Below are 21,009 nucleotides of genomic sequence, written 5' to 3' on the forward strand. Positions count from 1 at the left end.
TATTATTGAAGGATAAAATTAAAATTTATTTCTATGTATCATTTTTGCCCCCAACGTTTCAAAATCGTCTCAATTTTGTCCCGCCGTCAATTCTGTTAACGGATCCCTAACGGCAGGACAACATTGAGTTAATTTTGAAACGTTAGGGACTTAAATAGGACAATTGAAATGTTAGGGACAACTTTGGGACTTACCCCAAATGTTGGGGACAAAAACGATACTTTACTCGACAAGATAAACAAGTTTCTTGGAGAGAAAGCTAAGCACATGTTTACATAAACTAAACAACAAAAGAACTCAGGAATCACTCCGCTTCAGAAGTCTAGACGCCTAGCGAGGTGCCTCTCGACCTGCATCTGAAAAACAACAACACAGTATGGGGTGAGAACTGGTGGTTCTCAGCATGGTAAAGGTGTCACGCACATAAGATATAAGGTCCTGGGAATGTCAGAGGCAATCCTAGAACGCCGACACTCATATTATACAGCTTAATATACTAAACAAAAACCATAAAAGGGGGTAGGTGTCTAGGAAAATCTAAACTTAACTTAAACTTAACCTCAACACTAAATCTGTCCACCTTTCCTCCGTTTCTCCATCACCAATGATATTTCATAGACAGTCAAGCAGATAAAGACAAACACAAGTAGAATACAAATTCTGCAGTTAACAATTATATATTTAGCATAGCAAGTATATTTAGGCACATCCAGTTAATGTACAAACAAATAATTCAAACAATATGTATAACATTTCGAATTTTTAAAAGTTAAATAATTAATTGTTAAAAAAAATTATTTTCAACAAAAATAATTAAATAAAATTTTATAATTATTAAAATTTAATTATCTATTAAAAACTATTTTAATAGACAAAGTTTAAATTGATATTTCTAAATATTATTATTATTATTATTATTATTATTATTATGAAACAAATGAAGAAGAAAGAAGGACGTGGCCAGATCCCATGGAAGAAACAAGGAAAGATTTGTTACATATATACATAATATATATATCCATTCACTTATAATAATTCATTATCATCATTATAAGGAAACGTGGCTTGCTATACATATATGCATATATATAATAGTTACACATGTTTCTTTTATCTACAACCATGACACCTAATAATTTTTCCATCATACTTATCATCATCATCTAATCTTCATTTTCCTCTCTTGAAACCGAACCAAAAGTGAAAGAAAAGAAAGCAAGAGTGACCGAGAGTGAGGGAGAGAAACCCTGAAACCTCCATATCTCCAACTTCATTTTCTTAAAATTCATAACTCCAATAAAAAATCTAATTCAGTAAAAGTGTTCATATCCCCTTCTTCTACACGTTGATATTATTTTTGTCTGATAGAAGTTGACAATAGCGTAGCTCTTCTTTCTCTTAAGTTTGGCCAATTGAAATTCTAGAAGGCACGACGTTCCTCTTCGACAGCTCGATCAGAAAGCTTTTCTAGAGCTTCCATTGTTTTGGTTCCGTACGAAGGTAGGGATTTTATTTTAAAATTAACAGTTTTCAATTTATAAATGCCCAAAAATTTAGTAAATAATTACAAATATGTTAGTAATTATAATGTTATTGAGTTTGGATTTTTTTGCTGTGGATGATTGGTTGTGATTGTAATTGAGTTTTTGGTTGAAAAAGTGAATGTTAATTGATTTTGGTGTTACTATATAAATGATTTTACTAGGATTGGAATTATATGTCGATTATTGAGAACCTTGTGTTTAAAAAGTGCTGATGGAAGGCTGGTAAACTGTCATAAGTTATGAAAGTGAGGGGCCCGTAAGCAGGGGCGGAGTTAGAAATTATTTTGGGAGGGGCTAACATAAAAAATATAAGTTAAGAAGAAAGAAAAATTAAAAATTAAAAAGAGATTAAACTAAAAAATTAAAAACTTATACATACACCTTATTAGTTTGGGGGGGCCATTGCCCCCCTTGCTCATAACGTGGCTCCGCCACTGCCCGTAAGGGTGGTGAAGTTGAGTTTTGAGGAGGGGTTCCGCCCGTATTCTTGTAAAGACAAATGAAAAAGTGATTTTGTTTTGAAAACTTAGATTTTTATATGTACTTATATTAAGAAATGATCTTTTTATTGGAAATTCGATTTATAAACCTATTTTGATCATATTAAGGAAAGGGTTTTGTAACACCCTAATATTCAAATCCTTATACTCGAGTCATAAGTCAATGATAATAAGATGGTACGACTCTCAAGGTGGATTTTTAATATTTATTTATAAGTATAATTGAAAGGAGTATTAATCGAGAAGCCTGAAAAGAGTAAAAATAAAATCGTGAAGTCGTATCACTCACGTAACGACAACTAAAAAATAAAGCGTGAAGTCGAAAACGGTATACAGATAAAGGCATTAAAAAGGATAAGAGAAGGACAATATATAGATATATAACATAAGTAAATAGCCACTAGTCGCGAACCGCGAAGTTTAAGCCAGCTAGGGTACAGTATGAAAGTAGTTGACAACAGTATCTCCTAATCTCTTCCAAAAGAAACATAAGAGCCCCTATAGGCAAGTTCAAAGAGTTCAATACATAATATAAGCTTTTCAAAATAAAGGTGGAGAGATTCTAAGAAAAATATAAAGTGGAGAATATAAAGATCTTCGCCATTTCTCAGATAAACCACAGCTCACTTCTGAGCACCTGGACCTGTATCTGAAAAATAAGAGATATATATGGAATGAGAACGCCCGACTCATGGGTTTCCAGTACGGTAAAAGTGCCAAATAAATACAATGCATTACAATAAAACCTCACTAAGCATCCTAAACTTCTTTTCACCAAATATTCACCCTATGTTCTCACTAGTCCATAAACAGGCAATTGTCATAAGGGAATGCTAGATCTAATTCGTATCTTTCATGCCTCCCGACTTTCTAACTCTCCAACAAATCAGAATCAGAATCATAAGCCAAACTATCACCAGTTATTTTGTCTTAGCAATTCTATAGCTCTACCCAAGGAGCTGAAATTATCTCATTATCAACCTGGAGCAAGTGAAATCATTTCACTGTGTCTACCTAGGGAGCTCAATTTCCTCATTCAATAATCATCATCATTATTCAATTATATCATCAATTCATCTCGTCAAGAACAACCCTCAGCATCCACCGACACCAGCATGAGGGACCTCTCAGTTGTACAAACACAAGCAATACAGTCAAGTAAAACACAATTAAGGTACAAGTAGAACAAGTAGCACATAATTAGGTAACATAGCATATATGATATATCAATCCAAAACAAATAGGCAAACCCAAACAATTCAAACATATGCAAATGATGTATGCCTGTCCTATGGCTGATGAGTCTCATCTGTCAGTTATAAAGCCAACCCGACAAGTCCTGGTAGCTAACTATTGGATTGTCCCTCTGTCGTGCATCCCTAGCACGAGTTATTCACAATCATAATCATAATCACACAACACCCATACTAGTGTTTATTCACGGGGACGAGCTCATTCGAAACTTTCACAGTGTCCGACTACACTTACGACATAGGGTCAGCAGAATCTCGGATCTCAACCTAGAGCAAGTGGAGCTGACCCACTGCATCTACCCAAGGAAATTCGAAACTCAGATAATTTCACAAATCTCAAATCAACCTCGACTGGGAGCAAGTGGGGGCTAACCACTGCATCTACCCCAGGAGTTGCGAACCAAACCCGGAGCAAGTGGAATCCATGCTACTGCATCTACCCAGACAGGTATGTCTCACCACATCCCGGAGCAAGTGAGACGAAACCACAACCGTTGCGTCTACTCGGGGAGCCTCTATAGTAACCAACCTGGAGCAAGTGGGGCGCAACCACAACCCTTGATATGTCCTCACATGCCCAGGAGGAACCAAGGAGGGGATCCTAACCTCCCACTATCTCGCTGGGGGCGATTTTACAATACCAGGAGGAAAAAGGAAGGGGATCCTCACCTTCCTTCATCTCTCTGGAGTCGCACTTTCGAGAAAGAGAGATCAAGATAAAACAATCATTCAGAGTCATATTTTCATTTTCAGCCATAAATCAATAATGATCATAGCCATCCGGCTCATAACATAACCCAAAACCAGCCAATAATCATCATTAAATACAGCCCTTCGGCTCACGACATACACCACACTTTCATCATCACCCTCAGTAACTCATACAATCATCAATACTCATCATTCATCATTGATTCTCACTTTACTTCATCCACAAGTTACTACATATCCTAGCTTCTTTTCATTACTAGGCATACCATAAAGATTTAAGACTTAGAGGATGAGAATGGAGGCTTAAAAGTCTGAAATTCGGCTTTAAATACTCAAAATCAACTTTTGCTGAAAACAGGGTCACGCGTGCGCGTCGCCCACGCGCACGTGTGGAAGGCTGAAAAGTAGAGTGACGGGTGAGCGTCGCCCATGCGTACGCGTGGAAAGTAGGGAAATCAAGTGACGCGTGCGCGTCAGTCACGCATACCCGTGGGTGCGTTTTGTGCTCCTCGCACAAAACCAGCACAATACCCGCACAACTCTCTAGATTTTCTACGAGGCATTCGCATCTGTGCAGCGATGCATACGCGTCAGTCAGGCGCACGCGTGGGTGAGTAAAAATCGGGACTGACGCGTGCGCGTAGAAGCACAATTTTCCAAAATTTGTACTAAGCTAAAAAGCTGCAGAATTACATTTTCAAACCCCAAACTTCCAACACACATAACTTCTCCTACAAAATTTTTTTCAACCATTTCTAAACCGTTGGAAAGATCGTTGATTAAGCTTCCATAAAAATCCAATTTTAAAGAATTCCAAACCATTTCTACGTCAGCGGTTTTTTTTAATTATTTAGCAATATATATTAAAAATTAAATACCTAACAATCTAAAAAAGTGTATTTAAAATTTAAAAATTTAAAAAGTAACAACTTAGGTAAATAATAAATTATAATTTATAAATAAAATTTTAAAATTAACCAACAAATTTGATTTATATTCATTATCGTATAACAATTTATAATTGACAAATATAAAACTAACGCAAGAAACTTGTTAGATTACTAATGATTTATTTATTAAACTAAATTTAAATTAATTTTTTCGAAAATTTTAATGTATGAGCAAATAATTTAGAATTAAAAAGTGACAACTTAAGTAAATAATAATTTATGATTTAAAAAAATAATCTGTAAATAACATAAAAATTAAAAAATAACAAGCTAAGTAAATAATTTAAAATTTAAAAAATAATTACTTAAGTAAAACAACTTAAAATTTTAAAAATAACAACTTAAGTAAAACAATCTAAGCAAATAACTTAAAATTAAAAAGTAACAATCTAAGCAAATAAATTTCTAAACTCAACGTATGAGCACCACGTTAGCAGATGAGCTCCTCATTTGTATTATTATAAAGATAAAAATAAAGATAAAGATAAAGATAAAAGATAAAGATAAAAATAAATAGATAATACGGTAGGTGAAATTTTGTAAAAGATTTTGATTTAAATTAGTTTTTGCACGATATATATATATATATATATATATATTATTGTTTTTTTCTAACCGGTATTTGACAAAACAAAGTTAGGAAAAAACTAATATTCTATGGGAAATTGGGAATGGATTTAAGCCAAAGATTTTATATATATACTTAGCTTTTTGTAACAAAATTTTAAACTTTAGATATTATATTATTATATTATTAACATTTAATTAGTAAAGATAATATATTTAAAAACTTGTTTACTTTGTCATGAATGAATTAAAATTAAACGCTAATGAGTTAGAACTCAAATAGCATAGTCTTTTCATACTAATTTAAGAAGTTGCGGGTTTGAGTTTTCTATCTTTGATAAAAAAAAATTAAAATTAAAATTAAACTCAAATAATGCTAAGTTTAAAAGATTTGATCTATCTTTTATAACAAATTTCAAACTTTGATTTTTATATCACATTAATTTTCAAAGATTATATTTTTATCTTATCTTTTAATCACGCAGCAGAAGCCTACCTTAATTTACACAATCATATTATCGTTATAAATGCAACAATGCTTTGAAAATTGAAAGTTCAAGCTGACTAAAACTTCTTATTTTGATGAGAAAGTATAGGAAACCAATGAAAGTTTAGAAAGTATTAGAGATATGATTATTAGTGTTATATTGTCTTGTCAGGTTATGCTTTTGGGATGAATGGTTTCAGGACATGGTATTAGAGTTTTAGATCCGGAAGGTCTAAGAGTTTGAACTTTGGTGAACCCAAAATTAACTTTTTATAACATGAGATGTTTATTATCTCTGGTATCCAGATGGTTATTCTGGATAGTATAGGTGATGTTCATTTTATTCATAAACCAAAGATTTAGTCAATTGTACACATTATACGTTTACACCATTCACTCCCTAGCACTACTCTATTTTTATCTATCTATATAAGAAATTTTTTGGGTGTACTTATTGCGAGTCTGGCCAATTGACATAGCTTGAGGCTGACATACACGTATCATGGGAGAGGTAGTTGATCAATGGGCAAACATTCATCAAGATATGTTGGACGAATTTACAAAGCGGCTCCATTTATATGATGACTATCTTCAACTTCGATTGGTTTGTAAGCAGTGGAACTTCAAACTTCCGAAGATCCTCAATGGCAACAAAGCTCCATGGCTGCTGTTACCTATTGGTGGCGGTGCTGCTACTAAAGAAGCTTTCAAAGTTAATACTCACAAAGAAATTCTTGAAGAGAAGGGGATTTACCATCTCACACTTCCAGACTTGCAATACGACCTTATCCGTGGTTCTTGTTATGGATGGTTAATAATTGTATCCATGTACGAAGGCACCATAAGAATGTTAAATCCATTGACAAAAGTTTACTTGGATCTTCCTCCCATCTCAGATCTGCCGGATGTAATTCATAACGGGGATGAATGTAGTTTTTTCTTTGGTGGATACTCCATGGTCAGGGAGAAAACCATCTTTGTAAATCTTTATAGTAATATAAATAGAGACCTTATATGCTGATGTGAGTTTATTTTATGAGAAGAAAATCAATTGTATTCTCTCATAATATTTCAACGTATATGTACACATATATAGAAAAATTGTTTACTATTCTAGGCCCTATCTTTTAGCTACTGACCCTATAATTTAGTATTCTAATTTATAGCTTCCATATTTACAAAAAAAGAGATCCCTAAAAATAAGTTATAGAATTTCTATAAGTAAGTATAAGAAATCTCAACACTCCCCTTCAAGTTGGTGCATAGATATCACACATGCCCAACTTGCTTAAGAATTTTGAAAAAACTTGACTTGAAACTGCTTTTGTAAGGATATCTGCCAGTTGATCTTCTGATCGAATCTTAGGTAACTCCAGAATCTTCTCATCTAGTTTCTCCTTAATGAAAAATCTATCTATTTCCACATGCTTCGTACGATCATGTTGGACTGGATTATGAGCAATATCACATGCAGCCTTGTTGTCACAATACAATTGAATTGGTTGCTTGGGGGGAAAACCCAAATCCATCAAGAGGAGTCTTAGCCATAGTGTTTCACATAGTCCAAGTGCCATTCCTCTAAATTCAGCCTCTGCACTTGAACGTGCTACAACATTCTGCTTCTTGCTTCTCCAGGAAACAAGATTACCTCCTACAAAGGTGAAATAACCAGAAGTTGAACGTCGATCATCTATTGCCCCAGCCCAATCAGCATCTGTATATGCATCCACATTTTGACAGTCTGCATTTTTAGTGAACAAGATTCCTTTTCCTGGAGAAGATTTCAGATATCTCAGAATACGTACCACTACATTCATATGTTGTTCACCAGGATTATGCATAAACTGGCTCACAACACTCAATGCATATGCAAGATCTGGCCTTGTGTGTGCCAAGTACATTAACCTTCCAACCAATCTCTGGTATCGCCCTTTATCGACTGGCACTTGATTTGATTCAACTGATAACTTCAATCCTTCTTCCATTGGTGTATCAGCTGGCTGACAGGCTGACATGCCAGTTTCTTGTAACAAGTCTAAAGTATATTTTCTTTGAGATAGAAAAATACCTTTGATGGACCTAGACACTTCGATGCCAAGGAAGAATTTTAAAGGACCGAGGTCTTTCATTTCAAATTCTTTAAACAAGTAACTTTGTAATGCCTTTCTTTCTTCAGGATCATTTCCCGTTACTACCATGTCATCTACGTAAACAATAAGTGCAGTTATCTTACCATGTTGTTTCTTCAAGAACAAAGTATGATCTGTATTGCTTTGATTGTAGCCGAAAGCCTTCATGGATTTGGTGAATCTTCCAAACCATGCCCTTGGAGATTGCTTAAGCCCATACAATGACTTTTTTAATCTGCACACCTTTTGAGTGTGTTTTTCTGGTATCATGCATCCTGGTGGAAGGTCCATGTAGACTACTTCAGACAACTCTCCATGTAGAAAGGCATTCTTCACATCAAACTGTTGTAATGGCCAGTTCAAATTAGAAGCTAAAGACAACAAGACTCGAATTGTGTTGATTTTGGCTACAGGTGCAAATGTTTCTGTATAATCAATTCCATAGACCTGAGTGTACCCTTTAGCCACTAGTCTTGCTTTAAAGCGTTCGACTGTACCATCTGCTTTGTACTTTACTGTATAAACCCATCTGCATCCGACTGTTTTCTTCCCGGGAGGACAATCAACAAGCTCCCAAGTCTCATTTTTTTGCAAGGATTCCATCTCCTCATTCATAGCTGCCTTCCATCTCGGGTCGGCTAAGGCTTCCTGCACACTGTTAGGAATAGATACAGTAGATAATTGATTTACAAATGATCGATTTGATTCAGACAAGCGGTGGTTAGACACATAATGACTCATAGGATATTTGACCTTACTAGAAATCTCAGGTTCATATGTGGGTTTAGGAATTCCTCTGGTGTGACGTGGTGGTAGTTGTTTTCTAGGTGGTTCAGTCATATCAGGAGCATCCTCAGCTAACGAATGGTTGTTTGGTGTATTGGTTTCTTGTGGTTCGAGGGATTCAGATGTCGATGATGGACTTGATACTTCCCTTTCTAGGTGCTCACCATTACCCAAGTTCAACTCATCCATATCTCGAGCATTAAGTTCAGCAACCTCCTCTCTAGTAGAGGGTTCTACTTCTTTAGATATTTGAAGATCTAAAGTCAGAACTTCCTCTTGGTACTCCCCCTGAAGTTCAGGCTGAAGGGAAAAATACATTGTGTCTTCATGAAAGACGACATCCAATGTAATAAACATTCTTTGTGTTGGAGGATGATAACATCGATACCCTTTCTGGTAAGTAGCATATCCCACAAAAATACATTGCAATGCACGAGGACTCAATTTGTTGCGCTGGTGTTTATGGAGATGTACAAATGCTACACAACCAAAGATATGAGGAGGTAAGTTTGTTGTGGTAGCAGCTTCAGTAAAAGCTTCAGTAAGAGTTTGGTATGGTGTCTTGAAATCAATGGTACTGGAGGGAATTCGATTAATTAAATATGCTGCAGATGTAAGTGCTTCACCCCAATAACACAATGGCATATGAGCCTCTATCAATAGTGCACGAACAACTTCCAATAGGTGACGGTTTTTTCTCTCAGCCACCCCATTTTGTTGGGGTGTTTCAGGACAAGTAGTTTGATGAATGATTCCTTGTGCTTCCAAATACTGTTGAAAACTAGAACTCAAATATTCACCTCCATTGTCACTTCGTAGAACCTTAACCTTTGCATCGTATTGAGTACAAATCATTTTGTGAAATTTTTGGAATAACATATTTACCTCACTTTTGGATTTCATCAAACACACCCAAGTCATTCTTGTACAATCATCAATAAAAGTGACATACCAGCGTGCTCCACCTAAGGTAACTACTTTGGATGGACCCCAAACATCAGAATGTATAACCATAAAAGGAATTAAACTTTTATTCAAACTTGAAGGAAATGAAGCACGATGGCTTTTTGCATATTCACAAGTATCACAACGGAAACTAGAAATATCAAATTTTGCAAATAAGCTAGGAAATAATTTTTTAAGATAACCAAATGAGGCATGTCCCAAACGTCGATGCCATAACCAGATATCAGATTTTCTTTTTGTTGCTTCATCGTTGTCCATTGTCAATGCTTGACACAGTTGATTCAAACTCTTTGACTCCATGTCTAAGTAATATAGATTCCCTCTCTTAACACCACAACCAATCGTCTGCCTTGTTTGGATGTCCTTAAACACACAAAATTCAGGCCAAAAAATTACAACACAAAATAAAGCAGAGGTGATTTGAGATACTGACAAAAGGTTATAATCCAAGGATGGAACAACTAAAACAGAATCCAAATTCAAAGTATCAGTAAGAGACAAGGATCCTTCTCCTATAACAGGAGCTGAGGTACCATTAGCAGTAGAGACAAATTTTTTTGAGGAAGGTTTAAGGGATGGAACCTGTCTAGAATCAAAGGTCATGTGATCCGAAGCACCAGAGTCAATTATCCATGTACTATTAGAAACAGGTGCGTAAATATTTAAAACTTTACCTCCATTACCTGCTGTTGCTACCAAAGCCGAGCCTTTTTTCTCAATATCTTGTTCTGCCTTTGATTCTACAACTGCAGAAGTGGAGTTCTTGTGTGAATTCTTCTTTCGTGGATCACGATTATGATCCCACCAATCCGGATATCCCACAAGTTCAAAACAGCGACTTTTGGTATGGCCAGATTGATCACAATGGGCGCATCTATAAGTGGATTTGTTAGCACTAGCAGTAGATTTAAAATGATTGGAACCTGTTCGATCTTGCTGATTGGGATACCAATTGGATTTGTGTTGAGTGGATCGGTTCCGGCTAACAAGGGCTGAAGCTTCAGGCTTCTCAGGTTCTCCTTTCATTGTTGCAAGCCGCACAGACTCACGACGAACCAGTGAGTAGCATTCTTCTAATTCAGGGATTGGATCTTTTCTCAAAATATCACCACGAATATGATCGAACTCACAATCCAAACCAGCAAGAAAGATATGCACTCTTTGTCTCTCAATGGATTTGCGATACAGTTCTACATCTTTCTCACATTCCATACTCACCTTATTGCGATGATCCAACTCACCAAAAATTTCGATTAATTCACCATAATAGATAGAAAGCGTTCTGCCATCTTGTTTGGCAGAGAAAGCCCTCTGATTCAAGGTGAAAACTTGCAGTTCATCGGCCCCATCATAGAAAGCTTTTGATAAAGCCTTCCAAATTTCACGAGCAGTAGGAAGACGGATATATCGCTTCATGATTTCTGGAGACATGGACATCAATAGCCATCTCTTGACTCTTTGGTTGTCTGTGTACCACTTGTCGTAACTTGCATCTTTTTCAGTCGGTGGTGCTGTTTTACCACGAATAAAGGAGAGTTTCTCCTTCTCAGCAATATGCATCTCCATCATCTGGCACCAAACATCATAGTTCGTTTCATTAAGAACAATTCCAGCATTGAAAGATGAATTTTCAGATTGAATAATGATGGGAGCAGTCTTAGTGCCAGAGGGTTCAGAGGGGTCAGACTCTGACTTGCCCATTGTACTAGACGTAACCTGGGCTCCTGATACCAAGTTTATTTTATGAGAAGAAAATCAATTGTATTCTCTCATAATATTTCAACGTATATGTACACATATATAGAAAAATTGTTTACTATTCTAGGCCCTATCTTTTAGCTACTGACCCTATAATTTAGTATTCTAATTTATAGCTTCCATATTTACAAAAAAAGAGATCCCTAAAAATAAGTTATAGAATTTCTATAATTAAGTATAAGAAATCTCAACAATGTGGCGCTCATACGTTGAGTTTGAGAATTTATTTGCTTATGTATCATCACTAAAAATTTTTAGATTTATATTTATAAATTATAAATTATTATTTACTTAGGTTGTTATTTTCAAATTTTAAATTATTTGTTTGGGTTATTATACTTAGGTTATTATTTTTTAAATTTTAAATTATTTTATTTAGGTTGTTATTTTTTAAATTTTAATACTATTTTTTAAAAATTTGTTGATTCTTTTTAGCATTATTTTTAAAATTTTTCTAGATTTTTTTGAGTCTGGGAGTTTATTTGCTTAGGTGTCGTCATTCGAAATTTTTAGATTTATATTTATAAATTATAAATTATTATTTTCTTAGGTTGTTATTTTCAAATTTTAAATTATTTGTTTGGGTTGTTATACTTAGGTTGTTATTTTTTAAATTTTAAATTATTTTATTTAAGTTGTTATTTTTTAAATTTTAACACTATTTTTTAAAAATTTGTTGATTCTTTTTAGCATTATTTTTTAAATTTTTGTAGATTATTTTCAAAAATTATAGCTACATACGTAAATTTAAATATATTTATGTTAATTTAGAATTTTTAAAATTGTTAATATATTTATTTACTTTATCTACAAATTTAATTCAAATTTAAATTAAAGTCAATCAAATTTAAAAAATTTTAGTTATGAGTCAACTATAAAAGTATAAATTATGATATGTGTATAGCATCACAATTTAAAGTACATCAAACCCTTTCTTTACATACATCCAAAATCTAAAATTTCTCTACTTATTCCAATGGCTGGTATTCACAAAATCGCAGAAATCAATTCTACAATCGACAATTTGTTTGTACATATACGAGTGATACGGTTATGGACACTACCAAGTTACGGAAATTCTTCATTGCCATACTCAATTGAGATGGTTTGGTTTGATGAAGCCGTGAGTTTTCTACTAATAATTTTATATTTTATTTTAAATTTATTTGTTTATCCCCAACTAATTGTTCTTTGATTTTTGTTTATCAATTCTAGGGAAGAAAAATATACGTCTCGGTTAAGAGGGTTCTTGTGTCTCGATTCGTGAATTTGATAAACGAAGGAATATCTTACCAAATAAGATATTATAGATGCTGTTTGTGTTGTTTTGGCTACTATAAGTCATATTATAGATACTCCAGACTGGTAGTACGATCAATGTGAATGCAACAGGTCCACATATGCTTTTACAAAAACTTTCAAATGTTCAAGTTGTGGCCGTCTCATTTTATCCATAACTCCAAAGTTGGAGTTATTTATTTATTTTTTTTAATTTAAAGTCTAATCACAATGAATTAGATATTGAATAAGTCTATGTTTAACATTTTTTTATATTATTTTTTTTATTAAGCAAATACCAAATAAAGCCTGGTGTCATTGATGACTGTGACTGTGCATGTTTTGTAGTCTTTGACAAGGAGGCAAAACAAGTTTTGAAAAAGAGATGTGTAGAGATACTTGATTCACTCCTATTGGTAAGTTCTAACTAATATTTATTTCTAAAAACATTACTAAAGATATTTTTTATGCTAATTTTTATATTATTTATTATTAATATATTATATAATACCCTGCAGAAAGGAGATCTATCGGATACACCTACACTTTTTCTCAACCTAATTGATAAGACCTTTTTTTTCATTGTTGAAGTTTAAATATATGATAATCCATATTTTTCACATTCTTATAAAGTTAAGAAGATGACTGATAATATGGACCTCATAAATAAATTCAAAAAGGCTCACCCTATTCAAATTGTGAGTACAGTTATAAGTGTACTTTTTATTAAAAATTAGTTTATTTTTCTCTTTCTTGGTCATTAGTAGTATCTAATTTATAAATAATAATTAATAACTAATTATAATTTTAGGATGTTAACTATATCGGTGGTTCGCTTCTAACTTCAAAGGCATCCTCAATCATTGAAGGGGAGAAAGTAGAAGGTGCTAAGGTATTTGTTCAAAAAATGAATTTTTTGTTTGTTTGTTTTCTAAAAGTTAAATCTTTATTTTATTCAAAAAATATTATTGAGATAAAATCAAATGTGAGAAGGAAGTCTTTAATTTAACGTAGTATTTTATACAGAATTTGTTGCTTGAATTCTCTAATGAAGTTGCGGACAATGATGAATCCGAAGTGTTGAAAAATGCTATTACACCAACCAAGCGACTATCCTCGGAGTCGGAAGATTCGAAGGTGCAAGGAGATACCTCAACTTGCAAGAAGATCAAGATTGAGAATGAAACTTGAGAATTTGGATGCACATGTTTTGGAATCTCTTTTAGAGTCTATCTAATAGAATAATACCAACAAGTATATGTTTGTTTTGGTGGAAACATTATCTTTTCTTGAGTTGTTATTTTTCTTTTGATTCTTTTCGATTTTTATGTTTGGAATTTAGAATTTTTTAAAATATAAATTGAAGTTATTTGGTTATTACTTGTGGTTTTATTTTTAACTTGATTCGCACCGTTGATATTCTATTAATTTCTAATTTAGTATTTAATGTCATAAAGTTATAAATTTCTCATATGAATTATTGTTGATACAATTAAGTTAGTTATTAATTTTTAATGTGTACTTATTTTTAAAAAAAATCAATTATAACTTTTAATGAAAGTATTATGTAAATTTAAATTCAAATAAACTTTTTTTTTTAATTTTTAATTAAGCAATTGGATTTGAGAATATTTTTTAAAACTTTATATAATTTATAAGCTACTATGCTAATTACAAAAGATTATATTAAAGTAAATAGAATTATTAGTCTTATTAAAATGTAAGGTTATTTATACTTTTTAAAAGAAAATTTTAATTTGACATTCTTCTATACTAAATTCTGTTTCTAATGTTGTTTCGAAAAAATTAAATTAATTCAGGAAATTCTATTTAAAAATTTAAAATTTGTACTAGCTAATTAGAAAACTTTATTTAGAATTTTGAAATTTGAAATTCTAATACTAATTCATAATTAAGTGACTCCTTAACCATTTCGATTTTTAAATTTAAATTTTTATACTTGCCACATTTATAAATTTTCTCTTTACTCAATTTACATTGTTATATTTTAGATTGTTTCTCTACAATAGAAGTATTTTCATTTTTTCTCTCTTTTTAAATATTTTTTTCTAAATTTACGTAATTTATAAGGTTATTAATTTTTAGATTGTATTTAATTTTATTTATTTTTATCGACAAATAATAGGATTAATACTATTTATGACAAAATTAATAAAAATTATTTTTAAATTAATAAATTCCTATATTCCTAATGAACAACAAACGTTTTAATTAGAAAACTTTATTTAAAATTTTAAAATTTGAAATTCTAATACTAATTCCTATGTTCTTAATCATAAATATTCTAATCTCTTCTTTAGATCAAGATGAAGGTAAAATGAAGAGATTTGCTAATTGAATATTTGATGTTGAAAATAGAAATATTGGTTCTGTTGTTGGTGATGAATCAAAAATTGAAATTCCAGATAATCTATTGATTACAACTACTGATGACCCTCTATCTCTCTCATTTGGTAGACTTTGCATATCCAAATTTGTTGCAAAATATGTCAGATTACATGTATTTTTAGAGTAGGGCAATTCTTGAACCCACGCTTGAGAGTGTCGAGAAGGTAAACGATTTTGTCTTGACAATCTTTTCAGAAATGGAAAAGGAGTATTTGAGTTTTGACACAACATGTCAAGCTGATGAGAATGAAGATGTACAACAAGAGTGGTTTACACCAGAGTTCCTAAATGACATTAAATATTCGGGACTATCCAATCACAAGTTGAATTTGAAGTCAGGAGTCGCTATAATACTACTGCGAAACATAGACCAGACTTTAGGTTTATGCAACGGGACAAGATTAATAATTAATGAACTTGGCAGCAACGTAATTGGAGCGACGGTAGTGACCGGTAGAAATATTGGAGATAAAATTTCAAGAATGAACTTGATCCCTTCAGATTTAGGATTGCCATTTAAGTTCCAACGGAGACAATTTCCATTAATAATATGCTTTGCAATGACCATTAACAAGAGTCAGGGTCAATCATTATCACATGTAGGACTTTACTTGCCAAAATCAGTGTCCACCCATGGACAACTTTATGTTGCTTTGTCAAGAATTAAGAGTCGCAGTGGTTTCAGGGTTTTAATTCTAGACGAATACGGCAATCCAAAGTCATTAACAATAAACGTCGTGTTCAAAGAAATTTTTAATAATATTTAGGTAAGAATAATATTATTTTCATTTTAATAGCATGTTATAATTTACACTTTTATATAAAATATTTACTGTAGATATAACTAATTTATCTACAGCTTCATTTTCAGATTTGAGATGAAATGTGTAACAAGGAGCATAACATCATATTCCAATTGCTTTTCTAATGAAGTTAATAAGATACTAGGTTGTTGATAAATTTTTATTAGCCTTTTAATATAAAATTTAGTGTAAAATTGACATGCTATTATTACAGTTATATATATTCTTATTTTTTTCATGTCTCTCTCCTTATAGTTCAAGAATATTATAGACTTCAAATTCTTCTATTTATTTTTTACTTTAAATAAAGATAAAACAACCTGTTCAGTACATTTATTATATAATGACGATGATCGTGTTATACTAAACTAAAAAAATTTATGATTATAAAATATTATTTTTAATTTAATATGTCAAATTTAAATATAAGTCCGTGCATCGCACGAATTTAACACTAGTAAATTTCTAATTTGGAAGGTTATCATAAATTCAGTCCCGGGTGACATTAATTTTATGGCGGTGGCTTTATATGGAGGTTGTAGATTGGCCTTTTACAAGCCAAGTAATAGGAGATGGCTGAAATTACCAGCAAGGGATGATCCATGTTTTCAAGATGTCATATTTTTTCAACAGAAGATATATGCAATAGAACATGATGGGCGGCTATACGAAATTGATACAACGACAAAAGCAGGGCCCGTGGTAAGAATTTTTAAACCATGACTCCATTTGATACTGTTAAAGACATTAATCAAAAATATCTGATTGCGACTGCTGATGGAAGTTTATTGATAGTGATAATACATCTTATTAATTTGATTTGTGGGGAAGATGAACGTTACTATAAGACAACCAGATTCGATATTTATGAATTGAAGGAAAATTCAAATGCATGGTCAAGGATTAGTAGTTTGGGAAATTATATACTGGTAATTGGATTGAATGCTTCTGTTCAAATGTTTGCTGGCGATCTTTTAAATTCCAAAGAAAATCAAATCTACTTTACAGATAGCTTGGTTGAAGAGCAATCAATAGTAGAGACTTATTATCATAACATTGGCATCTTCAATTTAGAAGATGGGAGTTGCCAAGAAGTGTTATCAGATGTTAACTTTTTTTGTCCTCCTGTTTGAATACTCCCCAATGGTAAAACTTAACTAGTGCAACGGGGGTATGACCTCCCAAATTTTTTTATAAAAAGATTAGTAGTAATTTTTCAAAAAATAAAGAGTAGTTTAGTTCACTTAAATATTTTATTATAATTTAGGGTACCTAAATTTAAATCTTATCTCATATTTTTATTGCATAATAATTTTTAGAGTGGGCCAATCATCATTATAAAAATATGTTTTGCTTCTCATTCTAAAATTAGGTATTTTTTATTTATTTAATTTAATTTTTTTATATGATAAAAAATATTAGAATATTCAATAAGTATTGATATTATTGTATTTGTATAAATTGATAAAAAAATTAATAAATATTATAAATTTTAATATTTATTTTTCTAATTTTTTTTATATATTTTACAGGATATATATTCAAATTTTTATACAAAATAATAATAAAAAATCAAAAAATTTATACATTTTTTAAGAGGAAGACTAATATTCAAGAAGGAGAACATATATATAACTTCTACAATATCAACACATAAATAATTCTTCTACTTTAATGAATCACAAAAAAAGTGAAATACAACCTTCAAAAATTCAAAAAATTACATCAGATGAGTTTGACCTTAAATTTTTGGTCCCCAAAATTTTATTTCAAACTCCACCACTGCCCATAACTTTGTTTTTCTTTTTTTATCTTAGACTTTTAGTTTTTGCTTTTACAAAGTATTGTGTTTAGATCATTTAGAATCTTCATCATTGAATCTTTTAATTTATTCTTTGGTCAAGGAATGCTTATGCCTTTCTTTAAAATTACGAGTACACAAGCTTGTGTGACATACAAAGTTAACTTATATTTAATTATTTTAGTCAAATATCTTTATATAAATAGATAATGATAAAAAAAAAGGTTGTATATACAACATTGCTTTATAAATAGGGTTTATTTTTTCGGAAGGGATGTAAATGAAATTTTTTTTAGCGAAGAAATTAGTTTTAGAGAATAGAGAGGGAAAAATTATATCTTTTTAGGCATTTATTATTCATTAAATATGAATTATTCTAGAAAATTTTTTATTTAAAATTATATATTTTCTTTCTATATAGCGACTTAAGTTACATGCGTTATAAAAATACAAACTTTTAAAGAATTCAATTTTAGTTTAAAATTTTAAATTCAATTTACATTTACATTAAAATTGTGAGAACTGAATCGGTCCTAGAATCGGTCACATAATTGGTTTAATGATTTAAAAGTCCAACTGAAATCGAATCATAGTTAAACTAATTTAATTAAATATATAATAAAATTATTAAAAATTTAATATACAATTTTAAATATTTAAATTCAATAATTTTTAAATTAATAAAATTTAAAATTTTTATAATTTTACATAATAATTTATTCATATTTAATTATTAAAAATTCACAAAATAAAAGATTTTTAATTAGTCTCCAAGATCTAAATTTTTTCCGCATGAAGTTAGTTGATCAAGAAAACAAGGACCCGTATAGTCCTAAAGCATAGTTGTCGGAACCGAACCGGTAATCAAACCGGTCAGATTACTAGGTTACTGGGTTATTAGTTCAACCGGTGGGTCACTGGTTGAACCGGTTAATCCGGTCATAATAAAATAAAAATATAAAATTATAAAAATAAAATTGAAATTAAAAGTTAAAATGCATATTTTTAAAAATATATTAATAATAATCAAATATTAATTTTTAGATATAATTTATGATGTAAAAAGAAATAAAAAATTAGTCACTAATACAAAATATTTTCTCAATTTAAATAAACAAAAGAAAAAATAAAAGATAACACAATCAATATCAATATATCAATTTATTTATATATCATGTGTTGTTACTTGTTTGGTATCCATATCAATCCATCCTTAAAAAGATAAAAAAATAAAAATCCGTTCATAGAATATTATATATTTAAATTTTGGCAGATATATTAACAGAAAACCAAATGGCTTAGTGGCATAGGGGAGATGTTCCGCGTTCGAACTTGACCGAGTTCGTTTTTGGGCTTGTGGCTTTTGCAGGAGCTTCTTCCATGGTTCGGCAGCGTGCAGTGTATTGTGGACCTGCGCGAGTTGATTCGGTTTGAAACGCGAACTTGCCGGTTTTCAACGGGTTTGACCACCGTTGACCGGTTCAATTGGAATTTCGGTCTAATTTACCAACCGAACCGGCCAGACCACCAGTTTTCTGATTATTCGGTCGAACCGGCCTGTCCGGTTCGGTTCTGATAACAATGTCCTAAAGTCAAGAATAGCCGGCCTTCGTTTTATGGGAATGGATCCTCTCAATTTTTTTTAACAATTGAGAGAGTAAAATGTAATCTCTCACCATTAATTTTGTAAGTGGGATCAATAATAAATATGAGAGAGAGAATAATGAAGGGCTAGAGATCACACTTTACACCCTCAATTTTTTTTAACAATGGAGAGGATCCATTCCCTCATTTTATTTGGCTCCAAACATTCACAACAACAAATGGATGCTTACCTTATTATGTAAAAGATAAAGGCCTTTTTTAATGGATTCAGTGACCCTCATTGAATCCATTACCATTTTTCTCTTCTAAGCTAAACTTTCTAAAGTCAAATAAAAATAAGGTAGAAGAATGAATTTCCTCTTCCATTCCATTCTATTTTTAAATAGAAGAATCAAGTAATTGAACAAACACTCAAAATCTAAATACAGAAAAACTAGAGAATTTAAAAACATAAATATTAAGTAGAAAATCCAAACTCAACAATTACACCATCAATAATACCAATTTAAAATACAGCAAACAGAAAAAAAAAAGAAAAATAGCTACTCAAGAATCAAATTTTAATAACTCAGAATTAGTAAAATTAACAAAACAAATTAACATAAATTTTGACTGTTCTTACATATAATTATAAACATTATTCAGTTATTCCAGGTCCCAAAATCATTAACAAACAGAAAATCAAAATCATAAAAATTAACAAAAAAAAATTTGACCAAGAGGAGATTACCGGTAATGACGGAGGAACCAAACTGGCGGTGACAGAGGAACAAAACAGGCGGCAAGTGTAAGATCCCACATCGATTGGGGAGGGGAACGAAGCATGCCTTATAAGGGTGTGGATACCTCTCCCTAGTATGACGCGTTTTGACGAGTGAGTGTGGGGGGCTTCGGCTATCATCCCTATTGTCAAAGACAAAACTGTGAGGCCTTGTGTGCCAAAACGAACAATATCGTGCTAGCGGGATCCCGCTAGGGAGACAATGGACTATTGAGTTACAAAATGAACATTTCCCATACTATCTAGAATAACCATCTGAGTACTAGCAATAATAAACATCTTCCCAAAAGCTTAAACTGATTTTGGGGGATCGAACTCTTGACCTTTCGGATCTAGCGCTCTAATACCATGTCATGATACCACTCATCCCAAAAGCTTTAGCTGATGGGAAAAGGTAACACTAATGATTATATCTCTAATACTCCTTAAACCTCCATTGTACACATTGTATAAATATTTCATTGGCTTTTCATACTTTCCCTTATGTAGATTCAGTTGAGGCAATGAAACAAATATACTTACATAGAGATCGGAAGGAAATCTTCGATAGGCCATAATATTATTCGAGCTGCAAAAAATATTCATCCTGGTAAAAATATCTGTTTGATAGTAACTTATTTTATATTTTCATTTTCTTTTTTTGATAAATAATAGTATGGTTATGGATTTATAACTTATACA

The 21,009-nt window shown here is 31.7% G+C and overlaps 2 protein-coding genes and 1 long non-coding RNA gene across 3 annotated transcripts; 2 read left to right on the forward strand and 1 right to left on the reverse strand.

The window, feature by feature from the left end:
* Positions 1-1,179: 1,179 nt before the first annotated feature.
* On the forward strand, positions 1,180-14,303 carry LOC148550631 (uncharacterized). Its single transcript, XR_015892275.1, has 4 exons — positions 1,180-1,500; positions 13,278-13,345; positions 13,741-13,821; positions 13,956-14,303. It is a non-coding gene; the product is annotated as an uncharacterized LOC148550631 (long non-coding RNA).
* On the reverse strand, positions 10,219-11,627 carry LOC148550632 (uncharacterized). The gene is made up of 2 exons (XM_088492617.1): positions 10,577-11,627; positions 10,219-10,256 (listed from the first exon to the last, which is right to left on the reverse strand). The coding sequence occupies exons 1-2, from the start codon at positions 11,592-11,594 to the stop codon at positions 10,219-10,221; spliced, it is 1,056 nt and encodes a 351-aa protein (XP_088348743.1). The 5' UTR covers positions 11,595-11,627.
* Positions 14,304-15,256: 953 nt separating the features above from the next.
* Positions 15,257-16,105, forward strand: LOC107607002 (uncharacterized). The gene is made up of 2 exons (XM_016308995.2): positions 15,257-15,262; positions 15,461-16,105. The coding sequence occupies exons 1-2, from the start codon at positions 15,257-15,259 to the stop codon at positions 16,103-16,105; spliced, it is 651 nt and encodes a 216-aa protein (XP_016164481.2).
* The last annotated feature ends 4,904 nt before the right edge of the window (positions 16,106-21,009 follow it).

The sequence above is a fragment of the Arachis ipaensis genome, chromosome B7 (assembly GCF_059453495.1).
Source record: "Arachis ipaensis isolate K30076 ecotype BB chromosome B7, ASM5945349v1, whole genome shotgun sequence".
NCBI lineage: Eukaryota > Viridiplantae > Streptophyta > Magnoliopsida > Fabales > Fabaceae > Arachis > Arachis ipaensis.

What these genes read in the sequence shown, in the direction of transcription:
- LOC148550632 (XM_088492617.1), bottom strand. Translation starts at nt 11,594, where the DNA reads ATGGGCAAGTCAGAGTCTGACCCCTCTGAACCCTCTGGCACTAAGACT. An exon ending in GGCTTTGGTAGCAACAGCAG is followed by an intron (nt 10,257 to 10,576) that starts GTAATGGAGGTA and finishes TGTGTGTTTAAG; the next exon opens with GACATCCAAACAAGGCAGAC.